The sequence below is a fragment of the Strix aluco genome, chromosome 5 (assembly GCF_031877795.1).
Source record: "Strix aluco isolate bStrAlu1 chromosome 5, bStrAlu1.hap1, whole genome shotgun sequence".
Taxonomy (NCBI): Eukaryota; Metazoa; Chordata; class Aves; order Strigiformes; family Strigidae; genus Strix; species Strix aluco.
Genome location: NC_133935.1, coordinates 61,365,436 through 61,385,043, shown reverse-complemented (window position 1 = coordinate 61,385,043; position 19,608 = coordinate 61,365,436). Strand labels below are relative to the sequence as shown.

Sequence of the window (19,608 nt, the reverse complement as noted above, 5' to 3'; positions counted from 1 at the left end):
TGCAGTAAAAAGCTAACAGTATTTGTGATAGTAATATGTTAATGTGTAAATTTAATGGTGTAAGCAGGAGATGTATGACAGGATGGTACAGTAGGGTTTTTGCTATTGCATCTTGGTACACTATCAGTAATATCACTGGAAAAAAAAAGACTTTTTTTGCTGCTTTTAGAAGCACTGTAGAGAACGATTAAAAGTGCCCCCCCTCCCTCCTTTTTTTACATTCACCAGGGAATTTGACTGAAAAAGCCTAGACTGTTCTATGGTGTGTTATGTTTAGGAGCAAAGCCGATAATCTTATCATTCTGAGCTTCCTTGGATAGAGCACAGCATTTGGTAAGCCCACCACTTCTTTCCCACAAAATATTGGTATTTTTATTGTGGTAAGGATGACAAGGAAAAACGACAGGGGAGTGGTTCTGGTCCTTTTTCATACCTGCACAGCTTGATTGCACTGAAGGCAGTGAAATTGTGTTGGTGCAATTTGGACTAGAATTGAGAGAAAACATATGTGTGTATTTTAAAACATTGCTGAATGACTTCCATCTGCATAATGTCTACCAATAATGATTATATAATAGCAAGAAATAATCCAATTTGACAGTCTTTTCATTGAACATCAGCCTGCTGTGCATAGAGGTCTGGCTTGTCATATGTTATAGCTTCAGTGTAGCTTTAACAAAGCCTATGAAAAGCCTGTTATATCAAACGTGAAGTTTGTTAAAATTATTCAGTAAAATTTCTGTGTTTGATTTTTTTGCTTGACCAGTGATCAAAAGCATAAATGTTATTTTTCTGTAAAGCTGTACATATAGAGGATATTGGTAGTGTGGAATCTTGGCTCCTCTAAAGTGAGTAGGGATTTTGCTGCCATCTTCGTTGGTCGAAATTTCATTGAGAGTGATCTGTGAATACCCAGAAGGATCAGTCTGGGTTGTTGTGGTTCACATAACAGTACAAAAAAGTTGCACTACAGAAAAAAACCTGTCAGTATTTAAAAAAAAAAAAAGATAAATAGAGAGAAATTCCATGACACTTTGTGGTGACATTGTGTAGGATTTTATGCTTAGCTTGGTATATTCACTATCTATTGATCTGCATGAATGCTCGTCGTAGACCTGCTGTCTGGTCAGTATAGTGGAATGCTAAATAATGGTTTGATCAGATCAATTATACAGGCTGATTTAGATCAGTTGGAATGATTCTTATCTGGAAAATATTTCAAGTAGCAAAAAATGAGACCATAACCCTTTGAAAAGCAAAGACTATATCTCTTATTAGGGATTATATCCTGGAAAATGGTCACTTGCAAAAGGACTTTGATTAACTACAACTGTCCTCATCTGAATACAAGTTCTCAGTGTAGTGTTACTGTTCAGAGAAGTTATTTTCATCTAGTCAGATATGCGAAGCTGTTGTGGTGTTCCAACCTGTAGGTGAGATGCAAGGACAGCACAGTTCTGTCTTAGTCCTGCTGCTCCTCTGTGATGATCCATCTTGCAGTGACATACTTCAAACCTCTGTCTCTCCTCCCCCTACTCCAAACTACAGTGTTGCCTTTCCTGTGTCTTCTACTCCATGACCTGTAGCACAGCCTTTCTTCCCTTGTGAAGGTCCTGGGGGATGAGAAAAGAACGCCACTGAATGTAGTCCCCTTTGTAAATGTTCCTTTCTCTTCCAAATGTGGATTTTTCACACTGTCTGTCATTAAAGGTGAAGTGCAGAGGGGCAATGCTGTGAGATGGATGTGTGAAAGTGGCATGGAGGTGCAAATCTGTAGGATGCAGTATGTCCTGTTGTTTTCCAAACTGCTTTGACTTCACTTGTGTAAGCGTTGCTTTGGCCTCAGAGGTGATATAGCAAGATAGGAATAGAGATGGAAATTGGGACAGGAAGGAAAGATCTCAGGAAGACAACAGTTTGAGTTCTACCTCCACACCCATTTCCACCCCTACCAGAGAAAGGGATCAGGTGATTTACAATACCTGTGTAGTCCTTGAATATGTAAATGGAAGGTGTCAAGCAGACTTAGGGAAGAGGTACTGCCTCTGTGATAGGTAAATTAAAGCTTTCTTGGGCATTGATTTTTTTGGTTATATTGTAGCGCAAGGTAAGGTGTAAAATTCTGGAAGATTTCAAGATAGCCTGTGGAAAACTTCTAAAAATAGCTTCAACAATGTGTACCTGTATCTGGATCTAATTATATACTACTTGCCTTAGAAGGGACTTATCTGAAAGCTACTTTCTGAATGGAAATTACCTGTTAAATTTAAGTAAGAGTTTAAACATGGTTATTGAAGGGTTGTGGGCCTAGATCCATAAAAAAAGACTTAGTTGCCTAACTTGCGCTGAAATAAAAAATGACTAAGTACCTTTATGGCTGTTAATAGATTGCAAACATGTTTTCACAGCTATGACAATATCTGGGTATGTGTAAAGGTCAGTGTCTTACTAATTTTGGAGGGGTCGGGGGCTGTCTTTTTTGTTTCCAAAATAAATTTCCCAGTTTTGAGGTGTATTTATGGTTAATGTTGAAGCTGTTAAAAGTTTTGCAGTTAGCTCAAGCCAAAAAAACCCCACAGCAACTAAACAAAACCTCCCCCATACCTTTTAAAGAAAACCTTTGACAAACCTAGAAAGTAAGGGAGCTGTGCTTGGGGAAGAGGAAGGCAGAATAAGCAGGTAACTTCACGTTGGTGAATAATCCAATAAAAGTCACTGAGCTAATGGATGGGCATAATTAAATGTGCATACAGACCCCTCATGATCCCTCAGATATGATTGTATGGAATTTTATGTAAGTCCTGGACGTTAACATCAGATGATAAACTCTTCAGCAAGAAACTTGGTCCTAGTTGTGGAGCAAGTTCCACAGCACTGCTTTTCCTTGGAAGACATTTCTCTGCCTCTGTCTTTGTTTCTGTTGCCAGGAACATTCCTATAGGTCACATTTTACTTAAGTTCATTTTGGATAGGGTGGGAAATGGACGTGTATTTTTGCATCAGATAATTTTTGAAGAAGCATCTTACCCTAGTTTCAGACTAAAGAACAAGCCTTCCACAGCTAAAGCAATGAATTGTGGTTTTCCCTGAAGTATTCATGAATACTTATGGATATTATAAACACTTCTTTTAATACGCTGTTTGCAGAGTTTTCTTTACTAGAAAAGTGTTAGGATTCATTTGACCACATACCCATGTTTATGTTGAGCTAGGTCTTGAAACTTCCTTTTATAGTTGGTGAAGTAAGTGGTTAGAAGGAATAGCTTGCTTTAGAAACAGGTTTGCGAGATTCTCTGGTTTTGAGTGAAGTGACTTGGGCAGCTGACTCTTGGAGGTACGGATGGGGTTCAAGACACTTAAATTTAAGTGTATACATGTATGCACAGTGTTTAATATCCTATTACAGTCTGTGGAAATCTGACCAATACAGTCAGTGGAGTCATGATCAAATAGTTCTGGTGGCTGGTTAGCTGAATTGATTTCTTGGCTGTTTTGACTAGACTAATCAGTTCTCCATTGAAAATAAAGAGACATTATGTACCTAGCTTACATAGCTCATACCTACCTTTAGGTGTCTTAGTTCTATCTTGAGGGCTTCCTTTAGTGGTCCTTATGTGATACTCCAGGGCATCCCAGCTGTCCTTCTGCTACCAGTTCAGAGGGTATGGATTATTCTCCTAAATCCTGAGTTGTATCTGCCTGTCCCAGAAAGATATCTCTGATCCCCCGGGCATTTCAAATAGCACTAGATACTTCTATGCAGGCAACTAAATAGAATTAGTCAAAACAGATCTTTATACTTGGTCAGATGAGTTGTACCTGGGGGACATACTTGGTGTTATAAAGTATGAATCGGTTGTGTTTCCCTGATGTAGTTGTTTCATGGGTCTGACAGATGTGAGGCCATCATGATATTAAAAGTTTACTTTGTATAGCCTAATAAATAATAACGTTTTTATTTTTAGAACCTCATCTTTGTGAAAACTCAGGAGGATTCTTGTGTGTATTTAATAGAACTCAATATAAAATATGTAACAAATGTAGATATGTACCTTTTCATTCCCTTCTGAAAGGACCCTCTTTTTTTTTTTTTTTTTGACAGCTTTTCCCTATGTGTTTTCTTATACAGCATTTTTATACTTCTCCCTACCCCGTCTTTCCAATTCAGCACTCAATTATGCTTCACAGGTTTCTTTCCCAAGTCCTGGGTTATTACCCAGCTTTATCTTTAAAAAGGCTATGTAGCTGCTTTCTGCTCAGAAAGGAGTTTGTTTTCCATGATTATTTGTGATTAATTCACAGCTAACTTGTTTTTTGCCTCTGTTCTGCTTAGAGAAAGTACAAAGCTGTGGTTTTTATACTTTACCTATTCAGACTTCTGCTGAAGGCAGCAGAGTTTGTAACAGCTGCTGTGGTAGCACAATGAACAGAATCACAGAATCATCTAGGTTGGAAAGGACCTTGAAGATCATCTAGTCCAACCGTTGACCGAGCACTGACAGTTCCCAACTACACCATCTCCCTCAGCGCTATGTCAAAATCTAAAAAATTGGTCCCGCCGCCGCCGCCCCTGCTCCACTCCCCACCACTGCCGCCTCGTTCGTGGCCCCTGCGCTGACGGGCGCCGCCGGCGTCCCCCTCAGCCCATGTGCAGGAACCAGCCGCAGGGAGCCGCCATGGCACGCGCGCCGGGCACACCAGGAGGATGCTAAACAGCGCTTTTAGCTCCTAAAGTTGCCAGTACTATCAACTGGGCTAGGTCAGCAGAGCCAAACTATTGGCACTGCTGATCCCTCACAAGAATTTTGGGGTTTTTTTGAGGAAGAGTGGTGGGATAAATTTAACCCTAAAGACTTTTACCATCTTTGCTCTAAATAGCTATGCATGTGGCATAGAGTCACTTCTGTTCCTGTGCCTCTTGGTGGCCTTCCAATTTAATCCTCTTTCTGTCTTTTCCAAAGATGATGGAGGTGGGAAAATGCCTGTCCAGATTGATCACTGATGTCCTAAACTGTTCTTCTCTTGTTCAGAAGAGATACTTTTGTCTTCTTTTTGGCTCATGGTAGAGCTTCTTTTCATCTTTGGCAATGCAGGTTGTCATTTTACCTCAACTCTTTTTTGTGCTGCATGCACAGGTAGTTGAATGAGTTTTAGCTAATTAACCATTCGCTGTATTGTCAGTGCACTTGCTGCCAGGCAACACACACCCCTTACAAAACTGATCTGAAAAATAACGTGGAGTCTTAGAGAGGACTGAAGTTGTAGTCTTTTTCAGGTACTTTATTCTTATAAATCAAATAAACCAGACATTTTAAAATCTGAAAGAGGCAGAGGAAAAAAAAAAATTCTCTTGTGTTTTGGTTGTGTATGCCAAATATCACCCTGGGGTAACATATTCATGTATGTCTGTTATAAAACCAATATAATGGCTTGCTTGGTTACATAGTTGTTAAATTGTTGGTTAAATTGTTACAACTTGGCACTCTACCAGAGGTATTGAAGCTAAACCCCAGATGACACATAAGCCATGAGCTACTAATGCAGTCTTCGTTTTCTGGAGATCTAAGACTTATTGTTCCACTGGAAGATGTTAGGAAGATTACTTTTCTAGATCTAAACAACAGTTTTCTCTATGACTTAGGAAAACAGTGCTCCATCTCAATAAGAACTTCAGGCAAGCCTGCCATGACTGACATCTTGATAACCAGAAGATGGCAGGGAGTGTTTAAGAGGAAGGATAGTTTTATTTCATCATGTGCTTTATCTACTCAAATCTTAAAAATATTTTTACAATTATGCTTGAGAATATATTAAATCTTTAAACTATGTATTTTGGTCCAGTTAGGGTAAGCTATGTTGTAGCTCTGTAAGTGCTGATTCAGAGATGTACATGGGGGAGAAGGTGTGGTAGCTTCTTCAGCAACTGCCATGCACGCTGTTACCCTGTGTGAGGGGATTCAAAGTTGAATAGTGAACAAATATAAGATGTCCTTAAAGTACTGGGAAAAAGTGGTCATTCCAGTTTCAGAATTTGACAGGTAAAGTTATGATAAGAAAGCCTCAGTGGGCATAAAATTATTCATAAACAAGATTTGAAAAATGATCGCCTTTCATCCTTAAAAGCTCTTAAATTTATTTCACCTTTTTTGTTTGTGTGTCTTTTCTGGTTGACTTTGGACAGTTTTGTGAAATTTTGTTTGTTCTTTGTACCTATGTGAAGACTTGTCTGATAGAGTGTGTAGCATAGAGTGTGGGTAATAATAGACTAGGTTTTCTGTGCTTAATAAATCAGAAGGCATCAAACTAAAGTAGCTGATGGCAGACTGACAGCAAAGGTGTGATTCTTCATAAAATTTGTAGTTGTGCTGTGGAATGTTGTGAAGGCTAAAATTACATAGAGATTCAAAGAGCAATAGGGCAAATTCACAACAGGTATGTCAGCCAAGGGCTACTACATGCAAAATCACAATTTCTGGCTCAGAAGATGCATAAGCTGAAAATTGCTGGAGGCTGGGAAAATATTTCTGGGAAGTATCATTATGTGCTTTTCTTGCTCTGGTACTGATTTCAAGGCATCCCTTATTGGCTGCTTTTGGAGACAGGATGCTTGGCTAAGTGGGTTTTTAGTCTGATATGCTAGAATTGTTCATATATGAAGTGGTTTTGTTAGTTCTTATTTCAAGTTTATTAAATGAAAAATATAAAAACTAATTGGTATGTCTTTCTATAAACACTTTTTCGTGTTTATCTATATCTAACTATAAATTACCAGCGAGCACTTTTAATTGCTTGTTATTGCTGTCTTTTCATATGTTCTAGTTCAGGGTGTGTACTTGAGCAAAATTTACTTTAATTGCTTGATCAGATGCCTAGTTTAAAAAGCTCATCACTGCATCACGTATGTTGAAGAATGCCTCTCGTTTGTTAAGAATGTAAGAGTGTTTTCATTTATGTCTTGTGGAAGACTGCAGAAATGGAAAGTTTCACCTGTGATGTGCAATCAGTCTTTTGATGAAGAGCTGCCCTGTGTTATACCTCCTGACAAGCTGAATTAACTGACTTGGAGAAAAGAGTAGGATCACATTTCTTGTACTGCACTTTTGTGGATGCCCCTCTTAACTTTGTCCCTGTATATCAGAAACCTTGTCTGCCTTTTTTGTCAGAGGAGGCAAGCATATTTTTGATAGGGAAGAAAATGTAGTGGTTAAACCACTGAATGGAGACTTAAAAGACTTGCTGAAAATTGTGTTTTATACTACTTTCTGTGTTGTTTGAAAAAAAATCTTTCTGCATCAGTTTTCCACCTGAAAAATGGAGATAGTTTTTCTCTGTTATAAAGAAAGTTATACGAATAAATCAATTGCTGTACTTGAGCAATTAGATATTATGAAGTGGTTCATAGAAGGAAGGCTGGTAAGTGGGTCCTGCTATCTGACTGAATTAAATTTAGTAGTTAGAACTGCTGAGAGTGAAATCTGCTGCAGCCTATAAAGTAAAATCTAGTCTACTGACATTAGATTACATGAGGAACTGCATATGTTTAGTAACTTTTTACTTTATACATGTCCATAGATTGGTGAGCACTGTATAGAATTGCGAGGAGCACTGTGAGAGGCTGCTGCAGCGTATGTTGGGAAACAGCCTTCAGAGAAACCTGTTGTTTTTCTTGATCCATTGGCATGGAGGGTAAGAGGTATCTTTTGGATTAGAGGAATAGCTGACCCAGACAACAAAAATAGAGGATAACTATTGTTCAGTCTAGAAATACTGCTTAGAGTGGATGGCCCTGTACCCAAAACAGTTACTCTTAATAGAAAACATTGCTCCTCTTGTTGATCCATGTTGTTGACATAAATGAAGAAGCTCAATTCAATGTACATGGAATGCAAATAGCTAAAGTTCTGGCATACAGTTCCCACTAGCCATTTGTGCATCTCTGTGTGTTTTAATTACAAAGTAGAAATGGAACACAGAGTAAGTCTAATACAGTTATAGCTCTTGCATAGTTTTGATCTATGGCCTTCTAGCCTGAGGGAAGAACAACTGTTTTGCCCTCCTCTTGCCTTGAGAAAGCAGAAATGGTACTTGCTTTAATTTTTATTGGATTTTCCTGTGATAAAGTTAAGCTGCTGGGTCGCTGAACTCTTAGATTTTATGTCCTTCAGGGAAAGTAAACACCATATCTAGATACACAGTCCAGCTAATTTGGCAACTGATTACGTCATACTGAAGACAGCTGAGCATCTGCATCTCAGGGCTTTGCTAGGAGACACATCTATATCATAGCAAGAACTCTAGCATTTCCCTTGAAGTAAATAGTGTATTGGAAATCAAGCTGGTCAGCTGAATCTAGCACACGAAATAAACATTGTTATCTCCCTTAAAATGATCCTCTTCTAATTTCACTGTCTGCTTGCGTTAGGAATGTGGATATTGGTGAACAAGAGATTTCTATTAATCTTATCTACTACCTTCATGATTTTGTAAATACTGGTAGCATTCCCCCTGCCCCACCTCCAAAATCAAGACTTCCAGACTTGTAGTCTTTCATCATATAGCAGTTTTTCCTTCTCTCTTTATCCTTTTAGTTGACCGATTCTATACCTTTAGATGAGGACTTCATGCAGAGATGTGGGTTTACCAGGGTTTTATATAGTGGCAAAATGAGGATGTAAACCTTGTAAGTGAGGAATTATGTGCCAGCTTCCACATGAGATAGATGTTCCTGCCACTTCTCTATCCTTTTTCCAGATTATTGATGAAGTAGTTGAATAAAGCTGGTCACAGAGATGCCCCACTGCTTACCTGTCTCCATCTACCCATAGCATTTGCTTTCTATTCATGAAGTATCTTTTCATCCAGTACTGTTGGATAGGAGTTTCTGTAATAATATTTGATATAGAACCTTGTCCAAAATGTTTTGAAAATCCAAATATATTCATGTCCAGTGGATCCTCTTTACCCATGTGTCTACTGACATTGTTACGGAACTGTAGCAGTTTTTGAGGTGGATTTGGTTTTACAGAAGCCATACTGATATTCCCAGCAGACAGTGTTTATGCACATGCTCAATGATCTTATTTGTCAGTTTAAACCCGTTCTCCTGCCTTACTAGGGGTGGCAGTCAGACTTACTGATCTTGGTAACTGTGGAGTGAGAAGATATTGTTGCTACTTGTCAGTGCCTCTGAAACCTGAACTGTACCCTCCAGCCAAACATTGGGACTGGAAATAAAGTATACAGATAAGATTTCATGTCTTTTCACAAGCTGTACTTCAGAAATTCCTATTCAGCCCAATATACTGTGAAGACTTGGTAGTTGTTTGCAAGTGAGGCACAGGTTACACTGGATTAGGTGCACTGTGATTTAGATTCTTTCACCTTCTCCTGTCTTCATCCCTGATGTGCTACTTCAGGTCTGCTGAATTGTTTTGGTCTCTGTGAGGCTGCATATAGGAACTGTTAGTCACAAAGTTAGTTTCTTTACCATTTCACCCTTATCATTCACAAGGCTTTGCAGGATCGATTCCTTGCAACCGTATAGGATTTGAAAGTGTCATACTGGAGGGTTTTTAATTTCTGCACTTTAACTAAAAAAGAATCAGACTATTTGCTATTAAATTTGACTTTATATACTACAAATAAAGTCATCGCAACTTTTGACAGTTATAGATGTTTGAGGAATCCATAATTAAGATGCTGATATGTCTGTGTTTCAGATCTACAGTAACTATTGCAGTCAGTTAGTGTCTTCATGAGTGTTTTGTTTCTTACAGAAAAGAGAGTTTGATGTGGATAACTTGAGCAAGCCAGAATTGCGAATGCTTTTGAGTATAATGGAAGGAGAACTAGAAGCACGAGACCTTGTAATTGAAGCCTTGCGGGTAAGTTACTGGGTTGTTGTGGTTTGCTTTTTTTTTAAATTTTCATTTGCCACTTCCTTTATACTGTGCATAGAATATTATTAGTGGAAAGATAAGTTGTGATTTTTAAAGTTTTAGGTTGACTGAAACTCAGTAATCACAAAATATGTTCTTGTTTAATTGTTGCCATTCAGTAATTCTATGTAATTTTGGTATAAAATACCAATAAAATTTCAGAGAAATAAGTGCGAAAACTGCAAAATTACTTCCTCTTTAAATTCTTTTATATTGTAGAGTCTGTTATTTGTGAAAGGAAGAAATAATTTCAAAGGAAAATTCAGTCCATTCATCATTTGTTCTAATGGTCTATGTATTTGTGCATCCAGTCTATGCATTCATTTTCTGTGAGATGGAAGGAGGGAAAATTGGATGGTCATATCCATTCAGGGAAAAGTTTCTGTCGTGTTTTTCTTGTTTTGCCTTTTTTTTTTTTTTTTTTTTTTTTTTTTTTTTAAGAAAAGGTAAAATATGGGATATATACTCTTAACAGCACTCACTAGTACTTGATTAGATTTTTGCTGTACTGGACACATGTGAAGGTTGGCTTTCTGCTTCAGAAGGTTGCAGTCTGAAAGGCAGCTTAGAAAGTTGACTGGAAATGTCCAAACAAAACTGTATTTTAATCAAAAGATGATAAATTTTTATGACTGTAATGACTTTTATTCTGTTCTGGATCAATTTTAAATTTAACAGAGCTGCCAAATAGACTTCAGGTTTGGGGGGGGAGAACATGGTTTGAAAATATTTATAGCTTCATAGTTGGATAGAGGGAAATTATGCCCTTTAAGGCCTCTTAAAGCAAAACCTCAATGTAATAAAATGTATCTAACAGTAGTTTTTAATAGTATGTGTAATGGTTGTCAAGTAGTGTGGGAACATTTTCCACTTGTAATGTCACAGTGACAATTGTAAATGCAATTTTTGTTTGTTTAGTGTTGGCTTCAGATCACTTGATGCAAATGGAGCTTTAAAGTAGCTGTCATTGATGTACCTGCATTAATAACTAAAGACTTTATAGGTATAAACCTCTCTTATAAAATACGATTTTCAATTTGTAATGACAATAAGACACTGGAAGCAATATGTTTCTGGAGGATTACTGCACTTTGAAGTTATTTGGTATTTGGCCTTCAGGTATATGCATCTGTTGAAATGTACTGCCTTTTCATCTAGCTGTTTTACAATTTCACGTCTTGTTTGCCTGGACTAGGACTTTTTATTTTCCCAGACTGCCAATTAAGGTTTTGTAAAAGGGGAAACAATGTGCACACCACATCCAGAATCCCTTTTTTAAACTCTTCTAACTTTGGAGGAATGCAAAGAGAATACTCAGACAATTTTTTTCTAATACATATTCACAAACAAGCTACTACACTACATACCAAATAATGGATGTATTGAAATTGAATAAAAGGAGGGATTAAAAAAATTAAAAAAGACTGCATTACACTTTTAATGATAGTAAACATTAAACATTCAGGATAGTGCAGTCCCAGGAAAGAAAAATTCTACATCAGATTCCCATGCACCTGCTGAAATGGGTAGCATGTACACAGTATTTTTTGATAACTAATATAGATCAATATAAAAAATAGCTCAATTTCACATAAGGTATTTAAATGCTTAAAATTGGTTTGGGGTTATTTTTGTTTTTTTTTTTTCTTCTCTGGCATCTTAATTTCCAGTTCCTGTATTTTGTAGTAAAATCCTCTAAACAAAATCCATGTGGAACTCAAATCTTCCAGGCAGCTTGCCTGGTTAGCTGTACTAGTACTGGAAAACTTGGAAGTAATACCTGCTGAAGAACTGTACCCTTGGAATCCAATACTTTTGAATCTCCTGGCTTCTTGGGAAGCCACAAGTCAGCAGTATTAGCAGCTGGAGTCTCCAAGCAGCACACAAAGCAAGCTACTATAATAGTCAAGTGTAGGTCTTTTATAAAAGTGAATAACAAGAGAATTCCATTGAAATTGTGTCAAATTTGGTACTTTGATTGTTTCAACAAATTGGCATACATACTTTGCGTATCCTTAAAGTGAGAAGGAGATGTTTATCATATAAGGGAAAAGACTTCTTAAGTTATTATTACAAAAGCTGATCAAGCTCTGTTTCAAAACAAGGAAAGTTTGAGAGTGGTGTTTGTGTGTTTGCAGAATTTGTGTTTGTTTGGTGGTTTTTTTAATCCTACTAGAACTGCAGGGCTGTTTCAAAGCCCAGTTTCTCTGATAGGTCGAAACCTGATAATTTCCAGCCCTATACTAGATAATACATGTGTTGTCTTTTCCTCGTAAGTGATATTCCTGTCAGTTTTCAGTTACTGTGGTATACACATTTATTAAGCACTTTTATATGTTCTTGGTCTTTTTTTTTAAGACTATATAACTGAATCTTTTAATTTTCTCTTAGAAAGTAACTGTTCATTCTTGTGGTTGTCATCTCAGATTTTTCTCTATAATCACTCAAGTTTAACTACATCATTCCTAAATGTGTGTGCCCTTATCCATACTCATTTTGCAAGGTTTCACTGAGCATTTATGAAATTTGTACAATAAATAGTACTTATGTATCTATTGTAAATACCTCTCCTGGAAAGTTCTGACATCAAAGTGAATCAGCCTTGGTTGATCATAAAAGAACTGATAATACTGAATATAATTAAAGACTGACTCACATGGTACTACTCTTAATCTGCACCTAGCATTAAGTTTCTCATTTTAACAAGACATGTTTGATGCATCCGTTAGTCTGCCTTTTGCCATTGTATAAATTTTTAGACTGACCTCACTTGTTTGCCACTTCACTAATTTTGTGTGAAGCCACATCATATGCTTTACTGAAGATCTGAGACAGATCTGGTTGTATTTTCTCTGTCTATAAAGCCAGTTATGTAAAAAAAACACACCTACCTTCAACATCCATAGGTAGGATTTATTTTCAGGCTGACTTTTACAGGAGCATGGTTCTCACAGTGCCAAATGTTTTTTTCCCTTGGTATGTTATGTCATATCATCACAATCCACACCTTATCCACAGTATTCCCTGGTGGAATGGAACAGAGATTTCTGACAGAGTTAAGGTGTAAGAACTAGGGAGCAGGAACAGTATTTCTAGATAAGATATGGAGTTGGAACTGGTGCCTTGCTGGTTTTGGTTTGGTTTTTTCTATGCCATATACAGACGTGTGTATATATATGTATGTGTATTATGGAGTTCTCAATTAAATTACTTTTAAAATCTAGTTTTAAATGAATTCTTTTTGTTTATTTCAGAAACTTGCTTTTCAGTATTACAGTTTAATGCTTCTTGATATGTTTTAAAAGTGTAATTTGTCTGTGTGGGTTCTGATGGATTAAGCAGAAAACACGTCTTTGTTTTTGTGGATTGAGCCTCAGTCCTATATATGGGGCAAACTTTGCTACTTAATAGCTCATAGAAATCTAAAATAATAATCTGAATGTGTTGTGGTTTTGTGACTTCTGTGTTTTTTTGTTCTTTTATTTAAAAAATAGCTGTAAAATTATGCACAGTTTGAGGTGTCAGTGAAAGAAATTAAACTCCAGAACGATACCCTGTATCAGTTAGTACTGCTGTAATACTGCTTTTCTGACAGGGAGGCAATGCCCTTGTATTTCAGAATTGTATTGTATTCAGATGCTTGTCTTCTGGGTGTTTATTTACAGTGTATTCATTGTATCATGAATATGTATATCAATATGAATATTGTCAAAATTAATTTGTACTTTATGACTTTCAGTTTAATTTCTCTTGGTGCTAGGAGCCATCAGAGAAGATGGCAACAAACTCCTCATTCAGCATTTTAAAATGTTGTGTAACTTTTCCTGTTTATTTAAAGCCTAGTTTCAAAAAGGTGCAGTCCAGTGAGAATAAAGTAGAAAAGCTTCAGAGTTTGTTGCTCTGCTTTGGAAATATTGAACTAGGGAATTTTTTAAATCTGTCTACTGGGTGTCGTTCCAGTGCAGAGTGTCCATTCTGTCTATTCTGTGTAAGTGAAAAAAAATAAAAAAAAGAAAGTGAGAAAGGCCAGTAGTTTGTGATTATGGGGAAAAATCTTGTTAAATTAAGTAGTCATCCCGTTGGAGGGGAAGGGGAGATAAGTTTAGTTAGTATAGTTAATAGTGTTGATGTAATAGATTTTATTAAGGCACTTGAATTTGTGTCACATGATAAATTACAGAGAATCAAACCCAAGGTGTCACACATAAAGATTAACTCTTTTTATTGCATCTTTGTGCATAATGTATCATATATTTCCCATTGTATTTTATGAAAGTTTTGATACCTTGAAGTCAAAAACAAGATACCTTGAAACAAAAACAAAACTTCAAATCCAAACTGCATTCGTAAGAAATATGCAGATGACATCTGTATACTTCCACATTTTCACAATATGCTGTTGTTCCTTTATAATATGCACAACTGCAGATACGTAAGGACACATAACATTCCTATTTCTAAAAAAGGGCTGTTGCTTCCTGCTTCAGTGATTGAAACTTTATCTAACTGGGTCAACATCTCCTACTATTGCTATAAAAGTAGTTTGGTGCTTTGATATAAACAGAGAAAGCTGAGGGATTTTTTTTCCCTTAGCATATCTAAATTTGTTATAATATACTCTGATTTGTACAATACAGAACTCACAGTATTTTGCTGAATTAATCTCTACCTGAACACTATTTTTTGGGGAACACTGGCTGTCTGGAATTTGGAAGTCAGAGAAATTCGGATTTGAAAAAGTTACAGTAATTATCAGCCAGAGCAATTTCAGGTTGCTGGACAAGTTCAGCCCTGTGAGGACCAACAGCCTTGGAAGAGCAGACCTTTGTCATGCAAAGGGTCAAATTTTCAGATTTATTCTCTAACTGAACAGTTAATTTGCTGTGGAGAGCAGCATCAGGATTCACCTCAAAGGAGGTGATCTTTGTGGAACTCTTTCTTATTAGCACTCTGATTTTATATAACTGTTATACCACATGACTTATGATGGTTCTTTTTGAATCTGTAGTTTATTTTTTTTAGTACTCCATGATCAGGGTTGCACTGCAATTAAAATTAAATTCAGATTAACACTTAAATCATTAAAGGTGTTTCATTAATGACAAATAACATGCTGTTTAATTGCTATTGGGAATGCATATAGTTAAAAAAGGAGGGAGACTTAACTATAGCTGCTGCCTCCATCTTTCTCAATTATCCAAATAATGTCTGCTTTTAATAAGGGGATAATATATTCCTAATGTAGAGATAATGTGGCCACATAATCAAAGCACAGGTCTGGCCTCCCACAACTGTGATCTTAAATACAGCATTCATTTGTTGTTTTATTTTCTCCAGCTGTAAAGTGGTTGCTGTATCTGCCTGCTTTCTAGAGGATTTTTTAAAGTGCATTGACCCTCATGTGATGGACTGAAGTACTAGTGTTAGCTGTCAAGCATGGAATTACAAATACTAAATGCTGCTTTTAGTGGTGATTATCTCATAAAGTTAAATCTTTAGTAGGTTATTATTCATCTAAAATTTGAAAGCGCAATTTAGTTGGGATTTTTGTTTATTTTTTATTAATTATATTTGCATATGTAAATTTAATTAGGTGGTGAATGATGAAATGAAAATTTATATTATACTTGCTTCTATGATATGCATTAATTAATTTGCATTTTTTTGTTCACATTCTTATCATACTAGATCCTTTAATAACACTGCATAGATTTGGAACAACTTCTTTGGATTTTTGGGAAAGATCACAAATGAAATAAAAAAAATGGCTAAAAGAATTGCCAATACCAACAATGGATATATATATTTTTTTTTAAATTAAAATTGACTACAGTATCAATTACATTGCTGTGGAGCAATGTTTTTTCTCAGAGCTTAAGTGAGCTCCAAATCAACAGATTCTGTGTGTGTGATGACTGAGTCAGGAGGACAGTATGAGAATGGCAAGGTAAATTTGTTTGTAGGTGTTTCTTAAGTGTTGTAAAGCCCTATTGTATTTAATTTTCACTATAACTTCCTAAGGCTCTTATGTGTATGTGTTTGTACCAATTTCTGTTGAATCTTTTAACCAGTTTCTGCAAGCATTTCAGAAGTAGATAGTCAATAAAACCAGGCAGCTGGGTAAGAAAAGTCATACTGTTAGGGCCTTTGTTGAAGGAAAGGTGGAGATTTGTGGTCTGTTATTAAGCACTGTATATGAACTGTGGAGTACAGAGTTAGGGAAAGTCAGAGTTCGTTAATTTAGCTGCTCAGAGAATTTAAGTTAGACTATCTAAATTTATAAAAAGATAAGAAGAAAAAGATCTCTGCTGTGGTAGTTCTGCTCGAATTGTAACTATCTCTCTGAATCTAAGCATTTTGACAGGCCTGCAGGCTAATCAATAGAGCTGGAAATGAATCATACTTTCTGTATGATGTCTGAGTAGAAAATCCATATAAGATAATTTCTGACTTCCCCTAGCAAGACATGTGAGTTCTTGAAGAGTAGTGGTTGAATTTTGTATTGAAGGTGTGGATATTAATGTAATGAAATAGGTAGGTCAAAAGACAGAAATTAATACATCACGTAATAATACCTCATAGCCGCATTTAAGTTTAATAACCCATTCTATTAGTGTTACCATAAAAAGCTTCCAGTCTAAAATGACAAGATTTTAACATAAGGATAAACAGCTTTTAGAAAGTATAGTGATTACTGTGTAGATTACACAATGTTTCTTTAAAATAGACAATACATAGTATGTTGAATGCCAGTTTTCAGGTTCCAGCTCTCCTGTTAATCATTTTAGAACTACTAGGATATCAATATTCAATTCCATGAGAAATTCAGTAGTTTAAAGCAAGTCTTAAAAAAAAGTTTTAATACATTTTAGGAGGATCATTTGTTTTGAAATGATCGGATTGTTTCAGAAATTTCTTCAATAACTAGCTGCAATTAAAAGACACTCCATTTCTAAGGCTATAATGGTGTAATCCAACATTACTTCAAAACTCTGCTCCATTTTTTTCTAAAAGTATATATAATCAAATTGAATGTTGTTTTGCAAAGTATTGCATTTTCGAACAACAGAAAAAAATGTTTCTTTGTACTAACATTCTGTCAGAAAGTTCTGGTCATCTGAGTAGCTTATGAGATGTTGGGGTTCATTATGATGAAGGCCATTTTTTACATATCTATATAATATGTGTGTGTGAAGGAACTACTTGAGTGAACCTACCTTAACATTTAGACCAAGACCACACTTTTGAAGAAACTCCCCATTGTCCCCACCTAACTTTGATTTGCCTCACAGACAGCTCTCGGGCTGTGTAAACTGAACTGAGAGCAGAGCTAGTCCAAAGTAACACCAAGTGGCAGCGCCATAGTCACATTCCTAGTACTGATTGTGGTGTTCTACGCGCTTGTTCCTGTTGTGCTGCACTATGTTGACATAGTCACTGTATACCTATAAATGCCCTTTTCCAGGGTTGTTTGTGTAAATATAGCAGGAAATATGGGTTGATTTGCTCTAGATTTAAAAAAAACCCCAAACTCTAGATCCTCGTGTGCATTTTCTAAACCCAGAAATTCCCCAATGTTTTCTACCATTACGATCATTCTTGAATTTAAGACAGATGGACCTTGCTTGTGAAATTGGCAGATGGATCACTGTAAAATGCTCTTCTAGAGTCTTTCTCCCTGAAGGGCAGAATACATTTTCTGCTCAAGCTAGTTTGATTTCAAATCCTGAGCTGTGCGTTCTGGAAGGCTATTATTAGTAAACTTGTCTTCCAATTTCAGCCAACAATGATTAAGCACTGAACAATATAGTTTTATTTTAATCTCATTGAAAACATGAACTATTTTGATGATAACTGTCAATTTGTGTAACACTTTTGCAATTCTTTAAGTGCGTGTGAAGATCAAACAAAATTTAAAAAAAACAACTGAGTGTATCATAGTTTATCATAACAATATACTATGTAACAACATCAGGTTTTTGGTGGGTAACCAAAAATACTGGAATAACTATGCAAAATGTGGAGCTTTTCATGCCGGACTTTGCATTTTCAGTAGTGAAATAGCTATTCCTTGAAAAAAAACTAAGGTAGATATTAAGTAAAATATTTGGAAGGGGAGCTGTACATACTCACAAACTGTACTTGCCTAATTTGACCTGTCTGCTTCCCAGTGAGTTGTGTCTAGCAAAAGAGCTTCTTTCACTTGTCAAGGCACACTTTTGCCTAATGCAGGTTGAGGTTTTAATTAAGAAAATTTGATTATCTGTTAGAGTTTTCGTGTCCTTTTTGTTATTTATTTTCTTCTGCATCTTGTGATGGGGTGATCTTTGGTTTTGCCTGTATTCTGCAAGTTATATGTTAAAAGAATTATTGCCAACACAATAATTGTCAATTGTGTATGGATAAAGTTTTTATCCCAAAATACTTCACAAAGTTAAGAAGAATTGTAATATAAGATTTAGTACTTCTAGATTGAATTTCGGGGTTGAGAGGGAAAGAAACATGGGAGCTATCAGAAAAACAGAATGAATCCATATAGTTTAGTTGTTCTCAAATTGACTGATAGGTAGAAAAATTACATGTATATTAAGTATAATCTGTCAAATGAAGCTACACTGCCTATAAATTATGAAGACCCTTACCTGCAGTAATTGTGCTAAGTTGTTGTGAATTTAAAATGCAAATCTGAACTTCTATATGTATGGATCCCATGGTGCTTTCGTACCGAAGAATGGAGCTAAGAGCACACAGAAGGCAGCTTTAGGGGTTTCTGGCAGCCAGTAAGACAGCCTGTTTTGTAGCAGGTGTCTTGGAAAAATGATGATTAGGTAGAAGGAGGAGCAGAAGATGTTAAAGTGTATGTAACAGAAGGTTATTGTTGTAGGCAGTATGATGGCAGTTGTTGGCCTTGGTGGCAGAAGTGAACCATGAAATAGAAGTCAGATAATGCCTTGTTTGCAGTTGTCATTTTTGTATGTTGCAATTTCTTTGCAAAAATTTAATTTTTACTGAATTTGGGGGAGGCAATGGTTTGCAGTTCGTGTACTTGCTCATCTGATCACTACCTTTCATTTATTAAATTTGATTATGGTTGCATATGCATTTCCTCTGCTCTTAAATATAGTTTGTCTTTACCTGTCCAATGATTCTGGTTATGTTTAAAGCTTTTACTTTCTTAATATTAGTTTATTGTAATTTTCTGAACATGGTTGTCAAAAACTATTATTTCACTATTGCAAGCTATTTAAAATTGATTGCAAAGAAACTATGAAATATGAATAAACCTCAGATGAGTTAGTAGATAAAATGATTTTTCAGTGCTTAGTATGGAATGATATCTTTATCTGTGGTTTATTTAAAGTAATGCAGCACTCTCTTTGTTCACCTAATTGAAAAAGTGTTGTTAGACACAACCTTAAAGATTGTTAAATTTTTTTTTTTCCCTATCTTGATCATGGTTTATGTATTGTGGCTTTTTTTTAGTTTGTCAGCTAAATTTATTTTTATGAAATTACTTGACATGTTTTGACACACTGCTTTATTGCCAAACAATTCAAGAAACTAGCACTATTCCAGTAAATATCTGTGTGGACCTCAATTTTTGAGAATTTCATGGCTGGTTACAATGTAAGACAATAGTTTTTGTTGCATGACAACAAAATGACCAAGC

The 19,608-nt window shown here is 36.0% G+C and overlaps 1 protein-coding gene across 1 annotated transcript in view; it reads left to right on the top strand.

Annotated features, from left to right (window-relative positions):
* The window catches only part of CTTNBP2 (cortactin binding protein 2), an 86,706-nt gene that overhangs the window by 2,289 nt on the left and 64,809 nt on the right, over window positions 1-19,608 (top strand). The window contains exon 2 of the mRNA XM_074827554.1: window positions 9,777-9,884. Coding sequence (XP_074683655.1) covers window positions 9,777-9,884 — 108 coding nt within the window. The remainder of the gene's footprint in view (window positions 1-9,776; window positions 9,885-19,608) is intronic.